This window comes from Podarcis melisellensis, assembly GCF_964234715.1.
Source record: "Podarcis melisellensis genome assembly, chromosome: 4".
NCBI lineage: Eukaryota > Metazoa > Chordata > Lepidosauria > Squamata > Lacertidae > Podarcis > Podarcis melisellensis.
Window position 1 is genome coordinate 31,459,748 of NC_138531.1, and position 23,162 is coordinate 31,482,909.

The 23,162-nt window shown below is 41.2% G+C and overlaps 2 protein-coding genes across 2 annotated transcripts in view; one reads left to right on the forward strand and one right to left on the reverse strand.

Annotated features, from left to right (window-relative positions):
• The window catches only part of EIF5B (eukaryotic translation initiation factor 5B), a 29,182-nt gene extending 15,032 nt beyond the window's left edge, over positions 1-14,150 (reverse strand). The window contains exons 1-8 of the mRNA XM_081907766.1: positions 13,972-14,150; positions 6,084-6,209; positions 4,944-5,028; positions 3,797-4,457; positions 2,696-2,922; positions 2,376-2,526; positions 1,229-1,324; positions 623-709 (exon numbers count right to left, since the gene is read on the reverse strand). Of these exons, the coding sequence (XP_081763892.1) occupies positions 623-709; positions 1,229-1,324; positions 2,376-2,526; positions 2,696-2,922; positions 3,797-4,457; positions 4,944-5,028; positions 6,084-6,209; positions 13,972-14,006 (1,468 nt within the window). The 5' untranslated portion in view covers positions 14,007-14,150. The remainder of the gene's footprint in view (positions 1-622; positions 710-1,228; positions 1,325-2,375; positions 2,527-2,695; positions 2,923-3,796; positions 4,458-4,943; positions 5,029-6,083; positions 6,210-13,971) is intronic.
• A 1,485-nt stretch (positions 14,151-15,635) lies between these two features.
• TXNDC9 (thioredoxin domain containing 9) lies at positions 15,636-22,089 on the forward strand. The gene is made up of 5 exons (XM_081908619.1): positions 15,636-16,030; positions 17,896-18,105; positions 19,124-19,242; positions 19,676-19,930; positions 20,475-22,089. The coding sequence occupies exons 2-5, from the start codon at positions 17,929-17,931 to the stop codon at positions 20,590-20,592; spliced, it is 669 nt and encodes a 222-aa protein (XP_081764745.1). The 5' UTR covers positions 15,636-16,030; positions 17,896-17,928; the 3' UTR covers positions 20,593-22,089.
• The last annotated feature ends 1,073 nt before the right edge of the window (positions 22,090-23,162 follow it).

Consider the following 23,162-nt stretch of genomic DNA (forward strand, 5'->3'; position numbering starts at 1 on the left):
TATGCCACATTATTTATATTGATATCTAATTGTATATTCATTGTTGGTTTTTTAAATTAAATAATGTTTTATTGTATTGTGATTTTAATTCTATGGGCCTACTGTCACCTAGTAGCATCATTTCGTCATTTAGCCTCAGTGGGAGATGGGACACAGGGCTCGTTCCATCAGCCAAAACACCAGTTCCATCAGGCAACTATCTGCCTCTGAACTGTTTCTATGGCAGCTGGTCATTGTAAGAGCTACTATTTAAGAACTAGCGGATGAGCTTGCTTTTTTCCTCTCCCCTACCTGTTCCACTTCTCTTGCCTGCTGTGCTTTTTTGACTATAAGCTTGAAGGCAGGGCCTCATTTGTTTTAATTAGTAGTATGTAAGCCACCCAGAGAGCCGTTTTACTGAAATATGGGGTTCAAATGCTCTAAATAAATAAATTAAATATAAATGTAAATCATGTTGCCTCTAGCTCAGTGCTTTACAATTTCTACAACATGGGGGCGGGGGGAATCATTAAGTGGCTTGCTACAACTCTCAGCAATTTTCAACTGGTCCATGAGCAAGGGAAAAGTTTGGGAATTACTGTTTTAGATAAAAGCAACATGGAATACCTGATTTAATACTGACCTGGATTTGCTGGAAGAATGATCTCTTCTTTTACTGGTATAACTGGTTCTACAGCTTCTTCAGTTGGGGAAGTCAACTCTATAATTTCTAAAATTACAAGAGAAAATTACTACAGCTTTGCTGTAGTAAGAAGGCCAACCACAAAGATGCATTTTATTTGCCCAGAACAAAGCTACTGCAACCGTAAGTACATTACTGGTCCTGCAAAATTCATCTCTCTCCCAAAATAAATACACTGTAATTAAAGGCCTCTTGACTCTTACTAGAATACAATTCCTTCCAGTCTTCAGTGTAAACAATACTGAGAAAAGAACCAATCACTGCCAGTCTAACATGATGTTTTGGGGAATTCGGTCTATAAAGTCTTGTTAACAAAGTCTCATTAGAGAAAATTCAGGGTTCTTGATACAAATTCTTTTTGCAAAAGTCAGTCAAGAATTCCACTGGCTTTTAAATATGCAGCCCCAACGGTACACAGGAATACCAGTTTTCTCTGTGATATCGTAAAGGGGAGGGTGCTTTGAAACACAGTAGACAGGAAGGGCTGACATGTTTTACTTTTTTAAATCTTTATTTTTAAAAGTACTGCAGAATCAAGATCCTTACCTTCTTTGTTTTCCTGCTGCTGTTGCTTCTTTTTCTTTTTGTCTTCATATATTGGCCTTTTCTTTGGCACAGTATCTTTGGATGGCACCTCAACACCTGCCAAGTAGCAACAAAAACATTCATTTTTATTATTACTAAAATTTAATGTAACACTGAAATGCAATCCATTTGGTGACCTGCAGCTGGATTTGTGAATGAACAACACAGGATAATGCAGGAGAATCATAGAGTTGGAAGGGACCCCTAGGGTCATCTAGTCCAACCCCCTGCAATGCAGTAATGTCAAGTAGAGTAGTTAACATTGTGCCCTCCAGAGGTTATTGAACTAGAACTTCCATCATCCCTGGCTGTTGACCAGGGACGTTGATTACACACTGGGTAAACATTTGAACATCTTGACCTAAAAAAGCCTTGGCACTGATTGAGTTAAGGGAAGTAACTGAGGGCTCCCAAGCCTTAAAGCTGTTTGCAGGGGATAAGAAATTTGTCACAGGATAATGAGCAAGATGTTTCCCACACAACATCTGTGCCACAACAGAATAAAGAGCCTCAGAAAACATTTCTAAATAATTATGGTTTCAAACCCTAATTGGCTTTCATGGTTCAGCTCTTCTGCAAAGACACTCAAGACAAGTCAACTAACATAATCCTTTTTTTAATGAACCATTTTTTTCTGCCGTTCACCCACCTCCACTGTAGGGCTCTGGGGACTTTTAATGCAAACCACTTAATTTGCTAGTTTTAAAGTAATAATACTAAGGTGGGTGCTTCTAAAATATTTCAGTTGTATGTGACTTACAGATGTGCAGCTTAAGTCAAAGCATGTTTATTCAGAAGTCAGTCCTACTTAGTTCAATAAAAGTTAGCTCCAAGGGTGCATAGGACTGCACTGTCAGAAAGCTAGTATCTCATTAAAGAAGACAGGTTCATAGGACCACCTGCAATTGGGTGGTTTGGAGTTTGCATTTACTTCTAAATAAAGACTCCTGCTCATGTTTAACTCTCTTCTCCAGCTGCCGAAAGCAAAATTTCAGATAAGAGCCCATTGCTTAATTCCTCCTCAGCTTCCAAAAACTGGCAAAGACTCCACAGCATTTTTGTCTACATACAGGAAAGTAGTTAGGTTAGTGTGCATCGCAAGCCTTACCTTGAGCTTGCAGTAGTTTAAGAGTAGCCTCTGCTCTGGCTCTAGCCTCTTTCTGAGATTTAGTTAAAAGCTTCCCCTCCTTCTTCAGTCGCTCTTTCCTCTCCTTTTCTTTTTGTTTCTTCCTTTCCTTTCTTTCTTGCTCCAAGCGTTCCTATAAAGAAGCAAATATTCATACACAATGCTTTCCAGAACGCACAGAATAGCCATTCCTTGGCAGCAGGCTCCCCTTTAACAGGGCTGCAATCTCCTTTCAAAGTCAAAAGCATACAGGTGTGGGCCTCCATTATCCTTTCCCCTTCCGATATGAATACAAGCAGTACCTCTTCTTGACGCTTGGCTTCCAGCTCCTCCAGTCGTTTTATCCGTTCCTCTTCCTCCCTCTTTGCCCTTTCCTCTTCCTCTTTCAGCTTAGCCAAGGCTTCTTGCATTGCTTTAACTGTGGCCTTACTTGGACCTTTTTTCTTCTCTTTCTCTTTTTCTTCTTTCTCCCCTTTCTTTTTCTTTTTATCTTTGTCTTTCTTCTTTTTCTCTCCTTCATTGTCATCACCTAGGCAAAAAAGTCAGTTATACATTTGCAGAATTTAAAAACGAAGAAAACTAAAGAGAAAATTGGCAAAATGTAGGGGTGCCACTGACCCTTTAGGAGCATGAAAAGCCCTCTGCATGCATTCTAGGCTCTCGGGATCCCTCCAGACTGTCACAATTTTGTGAAGGGATTCAAGCACATACCGGAAATTTAGGTTTGTGTAAAGTGTATTAAAGTGCTCTAAAGTGCACAGTAAATCCACTTTAAAAAAGAAACAGACTTTTTGCCATTTGGACAAACTAATGATTAATGGGAAGACATTTTAGCACCCCACAAGCAAATCAAGATGAATGCTCATTTATAACCAACCCAGAACGAATGACCTCAATAAGCCCAAACATAGGCTAACCACCACACATGTTTTGTGCAAGCAAATCTAGATGAATGCAAAGAACAGACTGTCTGGAGGAGCCATCAATGTTTGGTCTTCACCAAACAGACTGTCCTTGGCAGTTTCTGAAGTTCCTAGGTACTAGCAATGATATAGTATTCAACACAGAGGACTTCTGAAAAGGGCCCCCACTCAAAAGCCTTGCTCACCACATGCATTAAGAACTGCATAAATTATATTCAGCAAAATGCTTTAGAATCACATTAGTCAAGAAAATCAGGGCCGCAAATCAGCTAGCGTTTCCAGTGCATCAATACGACTTCTAGAGTCTCCAAATAAAATCAGGCAATGAATTTTCCTACTACAAAGCCAGCTTAAAGTGAAACAAAAAAGATCACCAATTAGTGAACAAGGAAATTGGTTCAAGTGTTTTGGCATTCATCTTGAAATTCCTATAAACTCCCACACAAACTTGCTCCTCACATTCTCACAAATATGACCTACCTTCTGCTACTACTGAAGCTTCTCCTTTTTCCACAGTGGCAGATTCTGATACCAGATCTGAAGTGGTTCCTTTTTCAGCCTTCTTTGAAGCCTCCTTCTGCTTTGCCTGTTCTTTATTGGCTTCCAGATCTTCTTTCTCCTTCTGTTTCCTCAATTTGGCCTTTTCCTCTTCACGCTTTTTTTTCTCGCGCTCTTTCTTCTCTGCCTTCTTCTGAGCCACTGTTTTTATTTTGAATGAAGAGTCCACCTCTTCATCACCACTTTCAGCCTCAGTGGCTGGTTTTGCCTTCTGGCTTTTCTTCTGCCCTTTTTTCGATTCCAAGCCTTCGTCCAATTCATCACCGCTCTCGCCAGATGACGCAGCTTGTGTACGCTCTTTGCTTTTCCTGATAATGATAACTTCATCATCTTCGGAAAGCTCCTGTTTCCTATTTGATTTTTGAGGTTTTCCTTTCTTTTTCTTAAGCAATGCATCAAAGTCATCATTGTCATCATCACTGCCAGAGGGAGCTTCCTTGGGGGGCCTGGGGGCTTTCTTTGACTTTTTATCCTTATCCTCCATTTCTTCACTGTCATCATCATCTAAGTTGGAACTTTTGTTCTTTCCTTTCTTTTTTTTATCTTGTTTTGAATAGCTAAATTCTTCACTGTCGTTCTCTGTCTAGCAAATAAATAAATCATTTTAAAGTTAAAACATTACCAATGGAAAACAGAAGAATATTACAGTACTTGAGCATAATACATTTGCAGCAACCAGATTCTCTGGATGCAGATTAAACTACAAAAAACACTCATGACAAAAATCACCAGATTTTAGGAACAAAAATACATGTGCATCAAGTGCCTTTTGGAAAGCCAGTTACACAACCTTGTGATTTATTTATTTTTAAATAGATAGATGACTCCTCAATGCAGCCCTTATAGAATCTGCTCTTTAGTGGAATGTTTGTATGAAGTTAATGTATTTTTTTGAAAGGAGACCTGCACAATGACAGGCAGTTTCCCAAATGCAAAAGTTCTTCTCTGGACTGTACCAAATGCTTCTTTCTCTTCACCCTCAAAAAAAAATTCACAATTTGCTTTGGCTGGGGCTTTCAGCTGTAGTGCAACACTTTGCGTGCATCCCACCCCCCCCCAAGACATTTACCTTTATTGCAGCTGGTTCTCTTTCAGCTTTCCCTCCTTGCATCTCCAGAGACAGCTCTTCCAACTCTTTTGAAATATCATCTTCACTACAATAAGAACAATTATACATGTTTCAAGTATTGCTTACTTACAAATAATCTAGGTTCAATAACTGGATGAGTCCAGTGACTACAGTACTGCTGCCTTGCTTTCTGGATTTTGACATCTTTCTGTCTTTTATATTATAGTAGAGGCTCATGTGTATTTGAGCAGGGTGTTGTTTCTCTTGCATACTTCTTACTACTTACTCCAAGGCGTTTCACATAAACCAAACGGCAGGAGATGCGTGGGCCAACTTGCCAGCAGGCTATTGGTGGGTAAGGCAGTTTTGTCCTCCTGGTGCCAAGCAGACAAAACCATGCTGTGGCTCAATTGTGTGATACATACATTTATCAGTAGCCTGATACCATACGTGTGTTTCCCTCAGTGGAGGCAGGGCATCAACACTGAAAGTGTCAATAATCAGCATGGTGATAGGAGGGGGAGAACAGTGTTTCTTCCCACCTACTCACTCAAACTATTACTAACAATATTACAGCATGTGCTTGGCTCTTGGAGGGAACTTTTCAGGAATATATACCTGCAAAACATATTTGTCTACATTAGTGGTTCCCAATTGGGGATCCCACCCAAGGGGTTCTTGGCACATACCTGTCAACTATCTAAGACATCCTGTTTGGGGGGGTGCTCTCAAGTGAGAACATGGTGCCCCAAAAGCACAAGGTTGCAGCCAGACACTCATCTCACGCAAGATTGTAGCACCCCAAAACACACATTTTTGTGCGCTGTGCCTTTGCACAGGTCACATGACTCGCACGGGATTGCAGCCCGAAGACGGGCACCCCGCTTTTGCGCCGGCACACGTTGGAAGGTATGGTGGCACTATTCACATAACAAAAACTACCACAGAGTTTTCAAAAGTAGGGAGTCCATGACTTGGCTTTTGAAAAACAGGGGTCTGCAATACTTAGCCAATTGGGGGCCACTGGTCTAAACAGTTATTCATTCAGATAAGGATAAGCATACAGTAAGAAGCCGCCTTTTGTACTCCCTGAAATCTTTGTTGGATTACAGCTACCAGATACAGATTTTGCAAACTTACTCAAAATCTGGTTTCTTCTTTTCCTTTTTCTTCTTGGCCTTAGACTTCTGAGGCTCTTGTTCTTTGGCAGCACCTGCGCCCTCTATTTCGGCTGCAAGTGCATCAAGGTCAATGTCATCCTTGGCACTACAATTAAAAAACAACAACTTTTACTAAAAAGCGAAACAAATTAATACTTAACATTAAGAGAACATTAAGTATTTTAATATCAAAAACTTGCATTGTAAAAAAGATATTCAACTAGATTTAGGTAGTAATTTGTACTGTTTTATGAGATTACAGTAGAGTGAGTAACTACTATCAAACAGCTATTAATACAGCATAAGCAACTTGCAGGAAAATGGGTGTTTAAGCAAAATACAATTTAAATGAAACTACCACACTCTGAAATGAAACTATTTGTTCAGTAAGAATTTCAACACCTTCAAAACTTAATACCGACCACATCTAAATAAGTTTACATTAATATATTAGAAGATTAGCACCACACTGCATCGTGAGAATTATTTCAAGCAAAGCAAGGAAACAGATACAACACCTTCCTCTATCCAGCCAGAATGCGAAGAGTTGCTAGCTCTCGTACTTATAGGGATACTATGCTGTTGCAAGCTATTGAGTCAGAAAATTGGGAAGGCCCTTTCAGAGGAATTTAGTCTGAAGAAGTGTCTTCCACCAGCACAGCAGACAGGGAGCAGAACAAGTCAGAAAGCCTCAGCTTTAGGCAAACTAGACATTAAATCATTGTTTTTACAAACAGAAGGGTGTACAGCACACTAGAGCATACACCTAGTGGTAGTGGTAGTAGAAGTTCACAAGTTTATTGTTCTAGCCACCATGACAAACTTGTAGCAATAAACTAATACATAACATATACAGTATCCATTATATAAACCAGCATCCATGATGCAAGAGGGAGAAATTGCCAGAAACAACAACTCAAATCCAGCTTGATTTCAGATTAAGCCTCAATCACCACAGCAATATACAGCGATTTTATCTAACTCCTTTTTCCCTTTTTTGTGGCCAGCGCATAGAGGGCCACTCTCTGTGTTACAAAGCTATTATTGTCACTCAAAAGAAACTGAACCATTTCTGCTGGGTTGTTATCTGCTTGCTTGCGTGAACAAAGGCTTCAGAAAGCGATATCCTGGGTCTCTATTTAAGGGGCAGGCTAACAGATAATGAGTGATGTCTTCCATCAGACATTGACCACTAATACACAGTCTGTCTGTATGCAGGACCTTGGAGCGACCATCCAAGATTGCAGTGAGCATCACTTGGAAATGCACCTCAATAAAGGCACATGTACCAGCAATGTGTAAGGATTTATTAAACCTACCTGAATGGCAAAAAGTCTTCTGTAATGAGATAAAGGCCCTTATTTCCTTCCAGAAATCAAATAAAGCTCCAGAAGAAGATATGCTTCCACATGAGCCCTATAGTTATCAAATAAGGCCTAAGTCCTGTGACAATTTGCTGGAAGACATCAAGGTATGGAGATTTTCTCATAAAAAGTTGGTGCAAGCTCGTCAGACGATTACTGTATAGTATCTTTTGAATATCGCTGTTCAGTCTGTGAAATCATTTCAGTCTTTTTACACCCTGCATTTCTCCACAAACTCTTGCAGATGTGGTTGTTTGTATGCATTCGAGAAATAAATAAATACATTTATTTATTATACCTCATCCATCTGGCTGGGAATAGGGTCACTGATACTGGAAAGTGGTCACTTTCTGTTCATTCTAACACTTCAGAAGCGTATAATGAAGGAGATACTATAATGTGGTTGATAGCACTTCCATTATGTTTGTTCAAATAAGTATATTGACCCTTATCTGCCTACAGGACTCCCATGAAGAATATAAAAATTATGTTGGAATAACAATTCCAACAATTTCGGACCCTGTGTGTTATATTTCTTGTCCATGGAACAATGTGAGGTTAGGAAAATATCTTCCAAGGTAAAAAGAGACCCTCTGCAGTTGTTCTAAGTTGGGCATACCTCTATTTTTACTGTTCTATCTTTTATAAAAGGGAAAGTGGAAAGAATCGTATTTTTGGGTAAATTCCTGTTCTGATGCAACATCATGTAATAACTAACACTTCGTGTTGGTTTATTATACAACAATCAATGGCAGAGTTACACTTTAACTCAATTGTGTTCGGCAAATAAAATACCTGTTTAAATTGGATGCCTGGTATGTGTTGTTTTTAAAAGAAAAATCCAAACAGAATTCTACAAACATAGTATTACATTCCCAACATGGGAATAGACAGGGATCAAACCCACGACCTAGGCGTTATCAGCACCATGCTCTTAACCAACTGAACTAGGACATTTCGAAGAAGGCCTATGCAAAGAACAAGTTTTGTCTCCCCCACCCCCTTTTCTAACGTCCAGTATGGAAGAAAAAATAGGAAAACATTGTACTTGGTGCTGGAGTACATTCAAAAGCTGCACAATAAAACTCAAAGCTCCAAGAATCCCTCAAGCTGACTGTGGAGAGGGTAAGCACAAAGGCCTTACTAACTTGTTTCAACACAATCTCCAACTCACTGCCTACTCAGAGTCCTCCATTTTCTATATCATGTAAAAGAAAATAGTCAATGACTGGAAGTACATGTAAGAAGATTGCTAACAGATAAAAGAATGAAAAGCCTTTCAATTTGTGTGTATCTTCAGTTTCTAAGAATCTACACAGACCTGACTGTTGCTCTTGATGGATGCCAGAAAACTGGCTATGTGAACCAATTATAATCTGTAGATTAGGACTTAAATTATGTTAATAATTTAAAGGAGGGTATGTACTGTTTACATGACAGTACCATATGCCTGGTTCAGGCTTTCTGGTTTTGTCTGCACTTACTACACCATTGATTTATTTGAAACGTGTGTATCGCCTATATCTATATCTATGTAACTATATAAAACACAAAGCAGCTCAGGGCTCAACAAAGCAACAAGAACAAAATTAAAAATAGTAGAACAGCAAACACAAAATAAGGTGAAATCAAAACCAGTTATTGTTGTGTTAAAGGCTCTACTATCATGACCTGTCTCCTTGAACTTAAGAGAAACCAGGCAAGTCTCTCTAGGAAGCAAATTCCTAGAGGAAATGAAGGTTAGACTCCACTGAGTCAAAGATGGCTCTGTCTCTTGTAGTCACCCATCAGACCAATGCAGCTGTTGCAATACCAAATTATTATGCAGCATATACCGAACTATGGTTGCCACAACATTCTGGCGCATTCATATACTTAGCACGGCAGTAGACTTATCAGGAAGTCAGTAGAGAAGAATTAGGCAACCTTTTTTCTCTCATGGGCTAGATTCCTTGGAAGATAATCTGCTGAGAGCTGCATATTGACAATGGGCAAAGCCAGAGCAGATGATGGGCACAGTCAGGAGAAAAAGAGTTACAGGTTAACTAATCTAGAAGAAAAACTACAATGCTTTAAATGGAGCACCTTGGCTGCACTAGAAACTGAGTGGCAGACAGTTAAATCAGTTGGGTTTGTTTTTCCAGGAATGGCCACACTGGCATCTCCTTCGGAGCGGCAAGGCCCACTCCATATCAAAATGAGACATTCAACACCTGCACAACTTCTACTGTGTCAGTTGTTTCTTCCCAGCATCGTTAATGTGACCCAATCTTTATCCACATATTGCAAAAACTGAAAACTGTCTCAGCAAATGCAACAGAAAGAGAATGTGGGAACAACCAGAACACTATTTGCCACTAAATCAACATGTTTTGTCGTGTTTTTAATATTCTGTTGGGAGCCACCCAGAGTGGCTGGGGAAACCCAGCCAGACGGGCGGAGTATAAAAAATAAATTATTATTATTATTCTCTCCAAACAGTGGCCAACACATTATTAATTATTATTATACCTTGTACACCGCCTTTCATCCAAAGATCACAGGGCGGCTCACAACATAAAAATACAAAATGAAAACACATAACACATAATAAAACAAAACAAAACCAATATCCTGCCAAAAATATTTAAAAGGCCATAAAATGCTAATCAACCAAAGGCCTGGTTACAGAGAATCACTTTTGCCTGGCACCTAATGATAGGTAATGAAGGTGCCAAGTGAGCCTCCTTGGAGAGAACATTCCACAAACAGTGAGCCACTGCAGAAAAGACCCATTCTCATGTTGTCACCCTCTAGACCCCTTGCAGAGAAAGCACATAAAGAAAGGCCTCAGATGATGACTGCAGGGTCTGTATTGGTTCATATTGGGAAAGGCAGTCCTCAGGGTGGATAAAAATCAATCTTTGTTCCTGTTTTTACAATTTTTTTTTACAAAAATTGGATTTTTTATTTATTTAGATCAATCAGATTTTTTTAATTTAAATTGGATTTTTTAAAAATAAAATGCTTTTGGAGGAAAATCTTTCTAAAAATAGTTTTCTATTTAAGTTACATTATAGTCCAAAGGCTATTCATCAGTAAATAAGCATTTGTTTTTACGGTAATTATGTAGCACGAGGCTTTATATGCAATGTTTAAATTTTTTGGTAAATGAATTCCATTAATCCATTCACAATGTCATGCTCTTCCAGAGGTTTCTGTAAGATAATTTGGAGCAGTTTTTCTAACAAGAAGATATTATCACAGATGCTTGTTTTTGCAGTTCTCAAAAGTGTGAATTTGTGTCTGCAGGTAACATGCCTTTTCTTCACAAGATTTTTTTTATAAAATAAACATACAGAGTTGATGAAAAAACCTTAATTCCATTGTTCCTTTGCAAATTTATATACACAGAATCAACCCATTGCCTCTTAAATGCTAAATTTCAAGAGGTTCAATGAATAGATTGTTTGGAGTTGAATAGATCTGCACAAGTAGCTAAGTGTGAAGAAGTGAAAATGGAAGTGCGACCTTGTGAGCAGAATATTCCACAAGTCTTGGGATCTTTGTGTAATAATTGTGCATGTCAGCTGCATGTCTGTGCAACTCAGACTTGAGGCAAGTGCTGAAGGCATTTCAGGGCTGGCAACCTCTTCCCAATCCCACTGCGTTCCAACAACTGTACTAACACTTAATTGTACAGAATAGGCACCTGAATACAGAAGAAGAAGAGGAGTTTGGATTTGATATCCCGCTTTATCACGACCGGAAGGAGTCTCAAAGTGGCTCATAATCTGCTTTCCCTTCCTCCCCCACAACAAACACTATGAGTGAGGCTGAGAGACTTCAGAGAAGTGTGACTAGCCCAAGGTCACCCAGCAGCTGCATGTGGAGGAGCGGAGACGCGAACCCGGTTCACCAGATTACGAGTCCACCGCTCTTAACCACTACACAACCCAAAGAGGTGGGGGTGGAAATAGTAACTGGAATGTGTAAGTGCTTTGCGAGACCTTGAAGCACTTGTTGGTCAACTAATAAGAGTTCACTGGTTCCAGGACCTTCTTCCCAGTTGTAAATATTAAGAATATACCAGCAAGAATGAGTCTTTCTGTAAAAAAAAAAGATTTAAATCAAGTCTTACTGACAAGTCTTAAATTGTGATTTAAATTTATTTGATTTAAATCAAATCCACCCTGGCATTCCTTGAGTTTTTGCGGTCCTGAACCATTTAAGGCTTTATAGGTCAAAAACAGCACTTTGAATTGGGCCTGGAAATGAACTGGCAGCCAGTGTAGTTGGGTCAAGATCCGTGTAATATGCTCAAACCATCTTGCCCTTGTTGGCAGCCTGGCCACCAATTCTGCTGCAGCTGGAGTTTCCAAACCATCTTCACAAGCAGCCCTATGTATCACACATTGCAGTAATCTAACCTAGAGGTTACCAGAGCATAAATGACAGAAGTTAGGTTATCCTTGTCCAGATAGGGGCAGATGGGACACCAGCAGAAGCTGATGGAAGACACTCTGAACTACTGAAGCCACCTGAGCCTCAAGTGACAGCAATGGATCCAGATGTACCCACAAAAACACTATAAAAATTATATTTTTAAAAATAATTAGCAAGTTTATCTACTTTTTATACTAATGGCTTCTGATGATCTGATATGCATTGCAATATAGAAGGATGTTTCGATGTGAATTCTTATCGATAGCGTAGCATAAACAAAGATGTTCAGATCAAATGTGTTTTCTTATCTCTGATCCTCTTTTCTTTTATTTATATTTATCATGGAGGGAGTATCAGAGCATATGGCCTTAAATGAAGAAAATTAGCTGAGTGCTCCACTACACCCCTCTTTTGTCTTCCATACCCTTTTGGATCTTACAGGCTACAGCTCAAGACATAAAACCGTAGTGGATAAAAACAGAATGACTAATAGAGAAGGGAAGGGACCTCAAAGAAACTATTGCCTGATAAAATTTCTTTCAGAAGCACTGGTGATTCCCTCCCACCCCATGCTCTCCCCGGTTCTTCCACCTATGGAAAGTCCACAAGCAGCCCATGAGCTCACTAGCAGTCTTCCACTCATGCTCCCCAGCTGATGGTATTCAGATTGTACTACCTCCAATACTGGAGGCAATGTAGCCATCATTCTGTATTCTCCATCAATTTGGTATATTTGTGGCTACTGTTTACATAAAAACTAAGCATTTGCACTTTATTTCAAAAACATACTAAATAGCACAGTTTCATATGCTAAATTATACATATAATTGTTTCATGTTCTTCAAGCACTGAGCAAAGGCTTAGGTACAACAAACAAGTAAAAACTGCACACATTTCGTTTTCTTCCTAATGTCATTTCCATCCAATTTCCTTCTATACTTCAGAATCTATATTGTGATTAATTAATTAATTGTATACACTGCTCAGGATGAAGCATCAAATTGGCTGAGCAGAAACCAGTGACCCATAAGTTATTTTTAAAAGCTGTTCCATTAGTCTGTTTTTGCACATTAAGCACTTCACATCTTCCTACCTTCAAATTTTAGCTGCCCCGCCCATTCTCTCAACTTCTCCCATCACACTCCCATACACACCATGCAAACCTGTCCCAAATTTTTTTTCTTTCACAACGCAGTATATTGACTCTGGGCATTTGCCTTGGCCACCTGTCTGAAAAACCTAGCAGGTTCAAAACTAAAGCCACAAATTTGTAACCAAGGGAATAAAAGCTTTATCTGACCAACGGGCTTGCTCATTTAGGGTACTTTAAACTTGCAAGAAGATCCTGTCCCCTAACACTGGCGTATCGCAAAGCTCCTCCATTCGGGAATGGCGTTTTTGGACAAGAGCCTTCCTCAGCGAAACGATTAACACCTGGGTTACTGCAAAAAAAACAACCGTCGAGGTTCCTCTGCAGTTGGCCACGATTACCTCCGAAACCAACACAACGCGGACACACCAGAAGAAATTGCGGGAGCTGCGAGCCCAACACGCTCACTGCACCAGATTTTCCGGATGGCTGTGCAGCTGAGTCAAGCCTCCATTTGCAAACCTGGGGCCTCTCCGCCGGCTTTGCAGCAGAGGTGGGTCGAGTAGCGTTCAATTAAGCAACTTGCCCGAGAAAATGGATTTTTTACGGCGGGGGGAAAACAGGAGACGGGGAGCGCACATCGAAATAACTGCGGGAAATAACGACTGCCCATAAACCTCGAGTTAGCGACTGACAGCGCAGGAAGGGGCTGGAGTCCCCAAAGGGCGCCCGCCGGAGAGGAGGTTCCCCCGCCCGAGGGCGCTGGGCGACACCGGCCCTCTCAAGCCACCACGGCCCTCCAGGGAAAGGGAAAGGGGCGAGTGGCCGCGGCCCTGGAAGAACCACGAGCTCCCCTGAACCCCGTCGAGGAATGAGGGGAAACGTCCCCTCAGGGAAGCCTGACTCCCTCAGCGGCCGGGAATAAGAGCGAGGAACCCCACGACCTCCCCATGTCCCTCCTCCCTCGGCCACGAACCCCGTCGGGTTACCTCTCCTCGCTCTTGCTTTTCTGCTTCTTGCCCATGGCTGCGCTCGCAACTGCCTCTCAGGCGCCTTTTCCTTGCGCAGGGCCCAGCCAGCCACATCCACACGCGCCCGGGCACATATGGTGAGAGGGAGGCCAATACGACACCACGGAGCAGGCAGCCGCTGACGCGCGCAGGCGTCGTTCGTCCTCCGTCGCGGCGCGCCGCGGAAGCGTAAAAGAACGTGCGCCCGGCAGTGAGGGAGGGCTCTCCGGCTGCAGGCGCCCCCTCTGGTCGGAGGGGGAACTGCAGCAGGAAGAGCGGCTTTTATTTAAGTGAAATAAATACAGTGATATCTCGGGTTAAGTACTTAATTCGTTCCTTTCTTAACCTGAAACTGTTCGTTCTTAACCCGAGGTACTATTTCTGGGTTAGCGGAGTCAGTAACCTGAAGCGAATGTAACCTGAAGCGTATGTAACCCGAGGTACCGCTGTAATACGCATCTCAGTGCGTGGACACAGCTAAGCCGCTTTGGTCATAGAGTTGTAGAGGTAGAAGGAACCGGGAGGGTTATCTGGTCCCATCCCCTGCAATGAAGGAACCTTTTGCCCGACGTGGGGCTCGAACCCACGATTTAGTCTCGTCCTCTACTGAGCCCCGGGGTGCGTGGGTGAGAGACACCTTGGAACTCTGTAGAGTGACGCTGCCTGAAGTCCCAGAAAGAAAGCGAGAGGCGAGCGACACGTAAAGAATACGAATTTTGAACAGCAGGCAATGTGCAATTGTGGAACTAATAGGAACGGGTTCGAATAGCTCGGTAGGAGTCAGACCATGGTTTCTTCCATCTGGGACGCTCTGATCCTTAAAACCAGCTGAGAACTGTGTCTTTCCGTACCCAAGAATCAGGAATTGAAATCCGAATTCCCCCCCCCCCGCAGACGTGTAGAAAGAGGAAAGCCGCTTCCATGTGAATATAGCAAAGCTTAGCCCTCAGATGCAGAGTTCATGAATTGATGAGAGGAAAGATGCGTGTAAAAGGGACGGGGGTGACATTCAGCTCCTATCACTGGACACGTTCGAAATAGTATTTTAAAACGAATTAAGCTCCGCCGCCTTTGTGCCTTGCTATATAGCTTGCATGGTCTCATATTTAATTCATTTCTCATGCTGCAGCTAACTTTAAAATAAAAAAAACCGAACAGGAAACAGCAGACACTCACAGAAATCGCTATATATTTATTAGATAATGTTATCATGTATGCAGGTTGTTTTTTTTTAATGACTGCCCGAGGCTATATTAACTCGGAAGCAAGTGCCTCTGAGCTGAGTGAAACTGGGGCTTATAACCTGATAAACAGGGCTGCAGCTTATAACTTCTGACAGGTTTAAACAATGGACCAATAAAGCGACCGCAGCATAGCGTGCCTAGGCATCAGCAGCCCCTTCCAACTCAGTTAAGGCTTATTTACTAGATTTCTTGAATAGACCTGCGCAGGGATTGCAGGGGTAACAATCCACTCGCTACCGCGTTTACTCAGAAATAAGACCCACGGATGATTCATCGGCTTTACTGTATTGCCTAGTAAGCAACCATTCCGCTCTGCGCTTAGGAGAGCCACGCCTTTCCAGCGCCCAGCCGGAAGCGCAAGGCATTCTGGGCCTTGTAGTTTGTAGCGATCACGGCACTGCTGCGACTATACCGGCAGCAGTTTCCGCGGTGCCTTGAAATTCTGGCCCAAGTAGTTCCCCCTCAGTCCAGAAACCGTTGCTTCGTGGGGCAGTAACAGCCGGTGTGGCCTTCCCTCGACAAAAACAACAGTCTCCGAGCGTTACCATAGCGACCGATCCCAATTTTAAAAACAACCGCAAAAGCCACTGAGCGAACGTGCTTCAAGCGGTGACGTGCTGCGCATGCGTAACAATGGCCGCGGACTCTGACGATTAATGCTTGCGCCAACAATAGAGTTTCCGGGTGCCTCACATTCCCTTAAGACGCAGGCGTACGCAGCCGGCCGGTAGCGGAGTCCGTTGAGAGGCCTGGGAGGGTGTTTTTCGGGCGCTAATTTGCCTCAGGCTTCCGCAGTGAGTATAAGAGCGGGACAATAAAGACCCATTTGTGTTTACACGCGCAGTACGTGTTGGTGCGGCGGCTGCGCTTCCTTCCAAGTCCCGCACTGGGAGTGAGATCTGTGCAGCCCCTCTGAGCAGGCCGTGCTATTCTGTGGGTGGGCGTATCTTTCTGAGTTGCTGGGGCTGTCGTCGTCGTCCCTCCCCACCCCCTATCCCTTCGAAGGATTTCTCATGACAAAAGGATTCAGCTCGCCCTGCACGTCCCGTGGCTGCCTTTCTGTGTTAGGGAAAGCAGCAGGGGATCATAGAATCTTGGAAGGGACCCCAAAGGCCATCTAGTCCAATTTCCTTGCAATGCAGGAATTTCAGCTAAAGGATCCATGACAGATGCCCACCCACACACTGCCTAAAAAAAACCTCCCAAGGAAGGCGAGTCCGCCGCCACCCCTCTTGGGAGTCTGTTCCACTGCTGAACAGCTCTTACTGTTCGAAAGGTTTCCCCCCCCCCTGATCTTTAGTCGGAATCTCCTTTCTTGCAACTTGAAGCCATTGGTTCAAGTCCTACCCTCCAGAGCAGGAGAAAACTAGCAGGCTGTCTCCTCGGTGTGACAGTCCTTAGGATATTTGAAGATGGCTATCATATCATATCACATTAGTCTCTTTTCCAGGCTAAACATACCCAGCTCCTTCAAGCACTCCTCGTAAGGCTTAGTTTCCAGACACTTCATCATCTTGGTTGCCCTCCTCTGAACACGTTCCAGCTTTTCAACATCCTTCTTAAATTGTGGTGCCCAGCATTGGACACAGTATTCCAGTTGTGGTCTGACTAAGGCAGAATAGAGTGGTACTATTACTTCCCTTGATCTGGACACTATACTTCTGTTGATGCAGCCTAGAGACACAATAAAGGGGAATGGCCTTTGCCCTGGTTGCAGTGCACTCTCTGTAAACTGGTTTTGAGCCAGGGGGTGCCAACTTGGAGGGGAGAGAGTAAGCCCCACCCCACATAGTTGATCACATGAGATGACACACACACCATTTGAATGGCAATGCCCGTAAACTTGGGGGGAGGTTGTCCCCTCAAAAATTGGGGGACTGAACGGGCCTCTGACCCTAGGAGTTGGCTCCTATGTATTAAGCAGACTTTGATGTTGATCTTATGTAAGTAGCTCCAGATTCCTGTTTAGCTGAGGAGTGGGGTAAAAATGTTTCAAAACAGTAAAATAAAACTAGCTGCTGCGAAATGGGCAGGTGCCTAGAGACAATGCATTTCTGTAATGGCTAATAAAGTTGAGGTTTCTACAGTGCAATGTAGCAAGTCTTATTAGTCAGCAATATATTATGTCCATTTCAAAGCAAAGTAGCATCAAAGTTCAATTGGTTTGCTTTCAACTTTGCATATTACTAATACGGACATAGTTTTGTGGAGGATATAAGGATACAAACATTTTGTGAGCCCATCTGTCACTTTCAACGGAAGAACTACAAATGGGGGAAACAACCCAGAAATGGGTTAAAAGGAGGAAAGCAGAATAGGCTGTACAGTACTATCCTGTTTCTTCATCACTCTTCTACAGAGTGGGTCAAGACAAAACTGCCAAAGATGCTAGAAGAGAGACTGTATACAAGTGTTTAAATGCTAATTCCTTGAGTCTCCGAGCTGAGATAGGTGAAGTGGAATATTTGGTCTCAAAGGATAGCACTGATATAGTGGACATAACAGAAACCTCGTGGAATGAAGAGAATCGGGGACATGGTTATCTCTGGATATAAAAGGACAGCCTGGAGGTGGTGTTGCTCTAGGGCATAAATCAATGAAAAGTGGAGCTTTGATATATTGCATCCGAGTCTGATTTAAAATCTACTCTGTTTTATAGGTTTAATGTGTGTGCCACTTATTTAGGAGGAAAATGTCATCTGAAATGTTTTCAAAAGTCCTGGAAGCTCAATTGCTTCAGACAACAAAGATTGTAGAAGAACAACTTGATGCTGAGATTAAAAAACTAGACAATGTGGATGATGATGAATTAGAAATCCTGAAGCAAAGAAGACTTGAAGGCTTGAAGAAAGCCCAGCAACAGAAACAGGTAAGTTTCTTGTAGTGGTGTTAACTGTTTAATATTAGTTGTTGTTTTAATAGCTGTATCAAATTCACAGCCCTATAACAGCTGTATCAACAGTCCTATAATAGCTGTATCAACAGCCCTATAAGATACACCACTTTTTCCCTACTGCAGATGAGAATGAAGCTGATAGAATACTAGCTTGCCTAAAGCTGCAAAGTGAGTTTATGGAGGAAGTGAGATTTGAAGTAGCTCACACTCGTGCAGTTCAATCCAACTCATACTCTACTCTAGAAGAGTTAGATGTTATAAATACTGTGTTCTTTATTATTGCTTTTTATATGGTAAACTGTCCTGCAAGCCTCAGATAAAGGGTGGTATGGAAATTTAATTAATTAATAATCCTGCTGAAATCAGTGGGATTCATTCTGCTGTAGATGTTCATTGGATTGTAGCCTTACCACGCTTTGCACATTTAATCTATCTGAAGTCTTTAACGTGAGTTTAATGGAATAAGTAAATGTGAATAGGATTGCCTTAGTTGTAATCCTATGTACTGTATATACTTATTTGGGAAGAAGCTCCATTGAACTCCTTAGGACTTGCATCTAAGTAAATATTCACTGGATGAATATGTGTGTTTGTCACTATGTTACACAGTTTGTTGAAACTTCCCTCATATCCATTGGTGTGACACTGGATATGCTGCTGGACAATTATAAATGTTAACATCACCACCTGATATATTTAAAAATATATTTTGTAATGTTAGAAATTGGCAAAGAAGCTGATGTTTAAAGTTTTCTAATATTTGCACCCATTTACCTTGCATGAGCAGGTAATATATGTCAGTAGGGCTAGAAACTTTATTTAGGCATGAAATAGAATTTTTCAGATTTGTCGGCATTTGTAATTACAGAATAACTGGTGGAATTATGAATATTCCTGATGCTACTTAACATTTCAGGGGATGCTTTACCTCTTATGACAACACAAAAATACTTAACTTCAAATGTCTAACATTTTATATTCTTATAAACAGGAATGGCTTTCAAATGGGCATGGGGAATATGTGGAAATCCCCAGTGAGAGAGATTTTTTTGAACAGGTGAAAAGGAGCAATAAAGTCGTCTGCCATTTTTACAGAGATACAAGTTTCAGGTATACTAAACTCCTTAGTACACAAATACTTACCAAAATAGGTTGACTGTCAAACAAATAGCAGAAGATTTGTTTAGAAAACTCCATGATTATTTGTTGTATCGTGAGCATAGTTGGCTGTGCAGATTGATACTTGAAATATTGATTATAGCCTTGACATGGCTGCTAAAGTCTTTAGAGACAGCATTGTCCTTCAGATCCACTGCTTTATATTTTTACTACATCCACTCCCTAGTATCAAGGGCAAAGGGAATGGGAAACTTGGTAAATCTACCTTTTGAGTTAAATATTTAATAACTTATATGCTAACATTATGACCATTGTAATAACAAACTTACTGATACGTCAAATGTGTATGTTGTCATAATAAATTACTCATTTGCGGTTTCTAGATTTCATCACTGTAAAGCACGTTTTATTTTCTGTTCTTCAGATGCCTGATAATAGATAAGCATCTAACAATACTGGCGAAAAAGCACATTGAGACCAGGTTTATCAAATTAAATGCTGAAAAAGCTCCGTTCCTATGTGAGAGACTTCGCATCAAAGTAATTCCCACACTAGCACTTGTAAAAGATGGCAAAACACAAGATTACGTGGTTGGTTTTACTGATCTTGGTAATACAGATGACTTCACCACAGAGACCTTAGAGTGGCGATTAGGTTGTGCAGATATAATCAACTACAGGTAAATAAAATTATCTCTTTTTTGTTTTTTTTGGTTTTTTTTAAATGTAGCTGGTGCAATATTAAAGGTACTTAAAGTGTGGAAAATCAAGAAGGGAATCTTTCTTGCAAGGCATCAAAATAATTCTAAACACTGAGTATTGATAGTTATATTGTTGGGGGAAGTTTCTTTCTCTGTACACTGATCATTTTTAAGGGATTTTTAAAAATAATGAACTGGTGTTGCTGCCTTCCTTTAACTGTGATGCAGCAAGAAATTGTGGAAGGTATTTCTGAACATGTAATACACTTGGTAGGTTACACCTTTAATTCACAAAGAATTAATGATGTACTGGTGAAGGATTCAGGAAGCAGAATATGTGTCCCCTCTGCTGTAACAGTGAGAGAACTATTCTGCTTCAAGCAGTTGTACTCCAAGATAACAGAATCTGGCATTGTGTTTTGCAAGACGTATACTATAAAATGCAGGTGTTGCCTTGGTGGTGTTTTTTTAAATATTGATTCACATACAGTACAGTATTGAAAGAACTTTTTCCCCCTTTTAGTGGCAACTTGATGGACCCCCCTTTCCAGAGCCAAAAGAAGTTTGGAACCACTTTCACAAAGTTGGATAAGAAAACAATCAGAGGAAAGAAATATGATTCAGATTCTGATGATGATTAGATGTCATGATTCAGATGTTTATAAATCATCTTTTCTTTGAAGCTTGATACATTTCTAGGAATGTTTTATAAAGCTGTTTGTTTTCAGTACATTTGCATATAATGCTCATTTTCTAAAACTGTTTTATACAACTCATGAAAAGAAACTGATTTTTTTTCCTCGGGGTGACATTTCTAGGTGAAAAATCTGAGCTCTTTTGAACTGCGTCACATGAGACATGACTTTTTGTTAATTTTGTTAATTATAAAAATAGTCCCTTTAAACTACATTTTTAGTACTTCATTTGCAATTGGAAATGTTAATGAAGGACTTCTGTCAAGAATTGTTATAAAACTATTCCAGAAGTAGTGCATTAAAAAAACTGTTGCTTGTCTGATAATGCCATGCATATGGCGTAGTATTGCCTAACTTAACATTGCACTGCATATTATGAAACCATCTTAGCCTCTTTAAAAGAATTAAGTCTACCAGTTGTGTACACTGCATGTTAAAGCTGAGTCAGCAGGTAATAGCACATGGCAAAACTATATTGAACTGGACTACAGGCTAGATTTTTTTATTTAAAAAAATCAGAGTGAAAATTGGTGTTTGCTTTTCCTCTTGATGTGAATGCAGTTTAATACAATTTCTTGCACTGTTGTTCTTCAGTAATAGGCATATTTTCCAAGAGAATCTCTTTCGTCTGAGAATACTAAAATTCCCTTGGGAATCTGTGACAGTCTAGCTCCTAGGTAGGTGAAATAGCTTTTCCTTTGTACTTGTAAATGCCCATAGTTGCCAAAAAGTTTAAGTATATCTACATTTTGGGGGTGTTGAGAATAAAGCCCAGTTGGTTCAGGAAACCTTGCCTGTGAATCTCTACTTGTTGCAAATAAAGAGTCAACTCATTTGAAAGAAAATGGCTTTCTCTTCTGAGGGAAGCGAGCAATGTTGCAGCATGCTACTGAATCAGCATGAAGTCACCAGTGTTAAGTTGTTAGTTGTGTGCACAGGTCTTGGTTCAGTAGTGGCTTTCTCTGTTTTTCCTTTTGAGGGAGGTGAGGAAACTGCCTCAGTGAGGGGTGAGTGGGCATATTGAATATCCACCATTAACAGGCACACCTTATCTCAGTGGAATGCACAGCTGTGCCCCAACATTGCTTGCTTCTCTCTGCTGATAGACGTAACGGGCAAGCTATTTCTAGAAGTGATAAAAGAAGCATTTATTACGAAGATCCAAAAGGATGGGGTGTAATGAGAAGGATGTATCTAAGATGGGTTGAAGGCAGGTAAAAGGGGGGAAAGGGTTTCAATGTAGTGTTTTGAGTCTACTGGATAGGCATAGTTGGTAGGCAGAGTCTCTGTGTCCCAGCAAATTCTGGGTATTGGCTGCCACAGGAGGTGTAAAACCGATCTGGCTCTTTTGCACAGTAGGTCAGCAATATTGTTCTCTTAACTAAGTCAGTTGTTGTTTTTTTAACATTTATGTAAATGAAAATAAAATTATTTGAATTCTAAGTGCCTGTGTATGTTTTTGCTCAGCCTGCTTTATTCCTTGGAGTGTTGCTAAGCTTTTCCTACTGAGGCACACTAGTACGCCACATAAAGCCGGGGGGGGGGGGAGTGTGTGTCTGAATTTTCCAAGCCACTATGCTCAGTATGTTCACAGAAATAGGGCTGCAGCAATACTGAATGGGGTCTTCCTGATCCAAACAGCATAAGGAAAGCACCAGCACTATTTCTAATATATGGACAGTGATGACACTCATGACCAGGTAAGGACAGATAATTTCTTGATGAAGCCTGCACTATAACTGACAGGTACGGGACACTGCCACATCCAAAATATCACAGTCCCATCTTCAAGCCCTGACTGGCCCCTTCCAAAGTTGCAAGAAGGATGTCTGACTCTTGCATGTTTTCTGTGGAGGAAGCATTCGGAAATGATAACTGCACACCAAGAGTGCTATCCGAAGTGGTTACAGGTTCTATTGCCTCGCTGCGTGTGAAGTGTAGAATGGTTTTGGAGTGAATGCCGACATGAGAAGAAATTACATTTAAGCTGCCTGTCGTTTCCTCAATGCAAGTTCCTCTGAACCCTGTAGATGTTCTAAGGCAGAGGGGGGTAAAACTAATCACCCAAACTACTAGCAATCACCAGCCTGGCTTGGCTTATTAACATGATCTTAACCCAGGGCTTGTGTTTGGCAGTTTAATTCCCCCCACCTTGATGAATTCTAACACTTATTGGACCCAGGAATTTGGGGTGTCTTGCACTCCATAGTATTGACTATTTGCTGAGGTCACGTCTCACTTGAAGATTGCAAAAGCAATTCACTTTTTCAGATGGGTTACCATATTGATAGATTACACATGGAAACACTCACAAGCAGGTCATCACAAAGATAACCAAATGCTTGAGTCTCTACTCACTGATGCTTTTATTTTTAGCCATCATGGCTAACTGCTAATGCAGTCATCTCCAACTGGCACCCTCCAGATGTTTCGCACTACAGCTCCCATAAGCCCCAGCCAACAGAAGTTGGGGAAGTTTGAGCTAATGTGTCCCTCTTTTTTATATATTTCTTTTA